Source organism: Propithecus coquereli, unplaced genomic scaffold, assembly GCF_000956105.1.
Source record: "Propithecus coquereli isolate 6110/MARCELLA unplaced genomic scaffold, Pcoq_1.0 Scaffold3, whole genome shotgun sequence".
In the NCBI taxonomy this organism is placed as follows: domain Eukaryota; kingdom Metazoa; phylum Chordata; class Mammalia; order Primates; family Indriidae; genus Propithecus; species Propithecus coquereli.
In genome coordinates, this window is record NW_012148618.1 from 20,182,578 (window position 1) to 20,185,997 (window position 3,420).

General features: G+C 29.8%; 1 protein-coding gene across 1 annotated transcript in view; it reads right to left on the bottom strand.

Moving 5' to 3' along the window:
• The window catches only part of FAM227B (family with sequence similarity 227, member B), a 225,297-nt gene that overhangs the window by 162,737 nt on the left and 59,140 nt on the right, over positions 1-3,420 (bottom strand). The window contains exons 6-7 of the mRNA XM_012649149.1: positions 2,075-2,176; positions 478-604 (exon numbers count right to left, since the gene is read on the bottom strand). Of these exons, the coding sequence (XP_012504603.1) occupies positions 478-604; positions 2,075-2,176 (229 nt within the window). The remainder of the gene's footprint in view (positions 1-477; positions 605-2,074; positions 2,177-3,420) is intronic.

Below are 3,420 nucleotides of genomic sequence, written 5' to 3' on the forward strand. Positions count from 1 at the left end.
TTCACCTCCCTATCCCATCATAACCACATAAAAGCTCATTTTCCTTTACCTATTATCAAAGGTGTTATATAATAATTTTCATTGGATGAATATCGGTATTTACATTATTATTACTATGTAAAATCTTATTACAGTAGATTACAGTAGCTGAGCTATGTAATTGGTAGCTTAAAATATTTATCTTCCAAATATAGTATATACATAGTATGACTTTATTTCTGTGGCAATTCAGTTTTCTACAATAATTCAATTGCTTATAATATTATTTGGCTTCTAAAGCTGATAACTAATTAATTGTGATATAAAAATTTTCAGAAGAAAATAAATAATCATTATTATTTTAAGACATAGGAATTGACATGGCATGTTTTGTAATACAAAGAGCTACCAATTTCTTTACTAGAGTAAACAAAATACTGCAATCCAAAAATTTTAGGAACCAAAATAATGGTCAATACTTAAACGATATATCCATACCTGATAACCAAAGAAAAATATTATTCCCTAGATCTTCTTTAAATTCATCATTAAAGAGGTTACTAGATTCTGGAAATGCCTCTACGAATGTTGCATAGATAGCCTGTGCCAAACAATCAGGATATACCTACCAAAATAGAGTCATATGAGAGTAATTTTATATTTTTTGTAATATTTGTTAACTACCAAAGAAATTATTACTTAGTTTTTCAAATATATTATGTCCCTTTTTTCTTATAACTTGCTTTTGGCCATTCTGTTACTTCTTTATACCCCTAATTGGGAGACATGAACAATGAAGATTTGAAAATCAAGTCAATCTGACAGTTATTTTGGGAAAAAAATTAAATCAGATAAGGAATGAAGTTAATAATTAAGGTTTCATAATTATCCACTTATTTCCATTTAATCTTGCTATTGCTATTCTCTTTTAGAAAGTGATGTATATGGGTCATAATAATAAAAGGTATATTTTTAAATAATTGAAGCTTGTGTGGGTGAGTTTATATATTGTAATCAGTGCGGGTTGGAGGTGGAGGGGATGGGTGTACTCACACCTAATGGGTGTGGTGCTTACTGTCTGGGGGATGGGAACGTTTGTAGCTCTGACTCAAGTGGGGCAAAGGCAATATATGTAACCTGAACATTTGTATCCCCATAATATTCTGAAATAAAAAATAAAACAGAAAAAGAAAAAAGAAAAACATAGTAAAACCATAATCAGATACCAATAAATATATGGCACTACCAGTATCCTGTTAGCTTTCAAATCCCTACACTACTAAATTCCTCTCAGAGAGTGACTAAACATTGAAAGATACTATATTTTTATATTAAAGAAAAAATTACATAACCATTTTGGTATTCTGCACTCAGATAAGTATTTACAACCACACATTAAGCCCTTAATTGTATAAAATTTTAGAATTAGTAGATCCCTTAGAAGTCACTGTGGTAGACTGAATAATGGTCCAAAAGATTGGACCAAATAATGGTCCAATAAGCATTCGATTCATAATTTTATGCATTGTACTTTACTGTGACAGGTGCTTAGTACTCAGGCATAACATAAAATTGTCAAGTCCTCTTAAACGGATCAAGATTCATTTCATTATAAAGTAAAAGAAAAATGATAAATAATTTTGTAGGTAAATACAAAAAAGACAACAACATACATAGAATAATTCAAGAATTTTCAAATTATTAGTATGCAAACAAAATACCTATACCACTAAGAAGATTCAGTAAGACTTTGAAGCAAGGGAATACAATATTTGGGAGAGGGTGTGGTAAGAGCATAACTTTTAAAATATTACCATTATTTACTCTATACCAGACAATTTTGCTGTCAAAAGTGACAAAATAGGGCAAATCTACAACTAAAGGACACGGGGAGCACTAAAGGGAGGGAAGGGCATGCCTTTAACCCGCATTTGGGTGAGGCAAAGACATAAAGTGTAACTATAATGTTTGTACCCTCACAAAACCCTGGAATAATAAATAAATAAATAAAAAGTGACAAAATATATTCTCATATATGTTTAAATAAAATAACTGTTTTTTTTTCCTAATAGCATAACTATTAATTTCTGTTTACCTGAAAGAATGCATCCTTTCGACTTAGAGGTATGCTCATGAAAAGTATCACATAACTTTCTGAAATTCTATCAAATAGGCAATCTTGATTTTCTCTGTCAGGCTGAAAAATTAAAACATGTATGAAATTAAAGTCAATATTACAATTTAAAATTTGAATTTGTTTGCATAATGTCAGTAATTTTACCTATTTGTATGAGCAGATCAATTGGTATAGTAAAATGAGCATGGGTTTTGGCATAATGCAGATTTGGATTTTAATACTGGCTCTGTTATTCATTAGCTATATTACCCTGGGCAAGTTGAGTAAGTCCCAGTTTTCTCATCTTCCAAAAATAGGTAATATATATAAACCTTGAAGAGGTATAGTAAAATTAAATAAGCACAGAGCACTGTGGCTGGGACACAGAAAGCATGCAAACATCTGATGAATTAATGAAGATTCTTGCATAGTAGTTGTTAAGCAGAAGGCAATCAATGTCTTTGTTACTTTCTACTCTTTCATTATCAGTAACTCAGTGTGAAATTAAAGCAATTTCTGAGAAGAGACAGCCATACCCAGAACTAGTAAAATTATGACATGACAGTTAACCTAGAAACAAAGTAAATATGTTGTAAGAAGAAAGAAATCTATATATAATAATAATGTCAAGATTAAAGTCCTAATGTAATACCCTGAATTCTTGCTCTATTAAATAATCAAGAGATGAATTAGAACCCAAATTCATGAATTAAGCAATAAAGATAAACTAGAGTTCAAATTCATTTATTATGTTAGCTATAGAAGCACAAGTTGGCATTAATAATTTTTGGTAATAAAAAACAAAAATTATCAAATTTAGTGGTAGTTTTCTATAAAATTACCAAACCAAATGAGCAGGATTTATAGATACATAGAATCTTAGATCTCAGATGAAGTTAGTTATCACCCAGCTTAAGCCCCTCTACTTCAGTGACTGCACTGATGCTCCAAAAAGTTAAGAGAATTATTTAAAGTTATCCAGATAAGTAATCAAGAGACAGACTAGAATCCAGGTCTCTAACTTCCAATATAATGCTCATACCTGTTTGGTAAGTTTATGGAAGAAGATTATAGTAAAAATAATAATGTTAATAGAAATTTTTGATTCACTTATGTAACAGGCTATTATTCTAAGATATAGGGATATGCAACAATTAAATGAGATCCTATATATTTAATTTATTCAAGAAAGTTAGCACGTTTCAACTACACAATCTACACTTAACATATATAAAGAAAAGAAATTTGCACAAAACAGAAAGTTCTCCAATTTATAAGTCTGATTTCTTTAGATTCCACATAAAAGTGAGATCATGTGATATTTG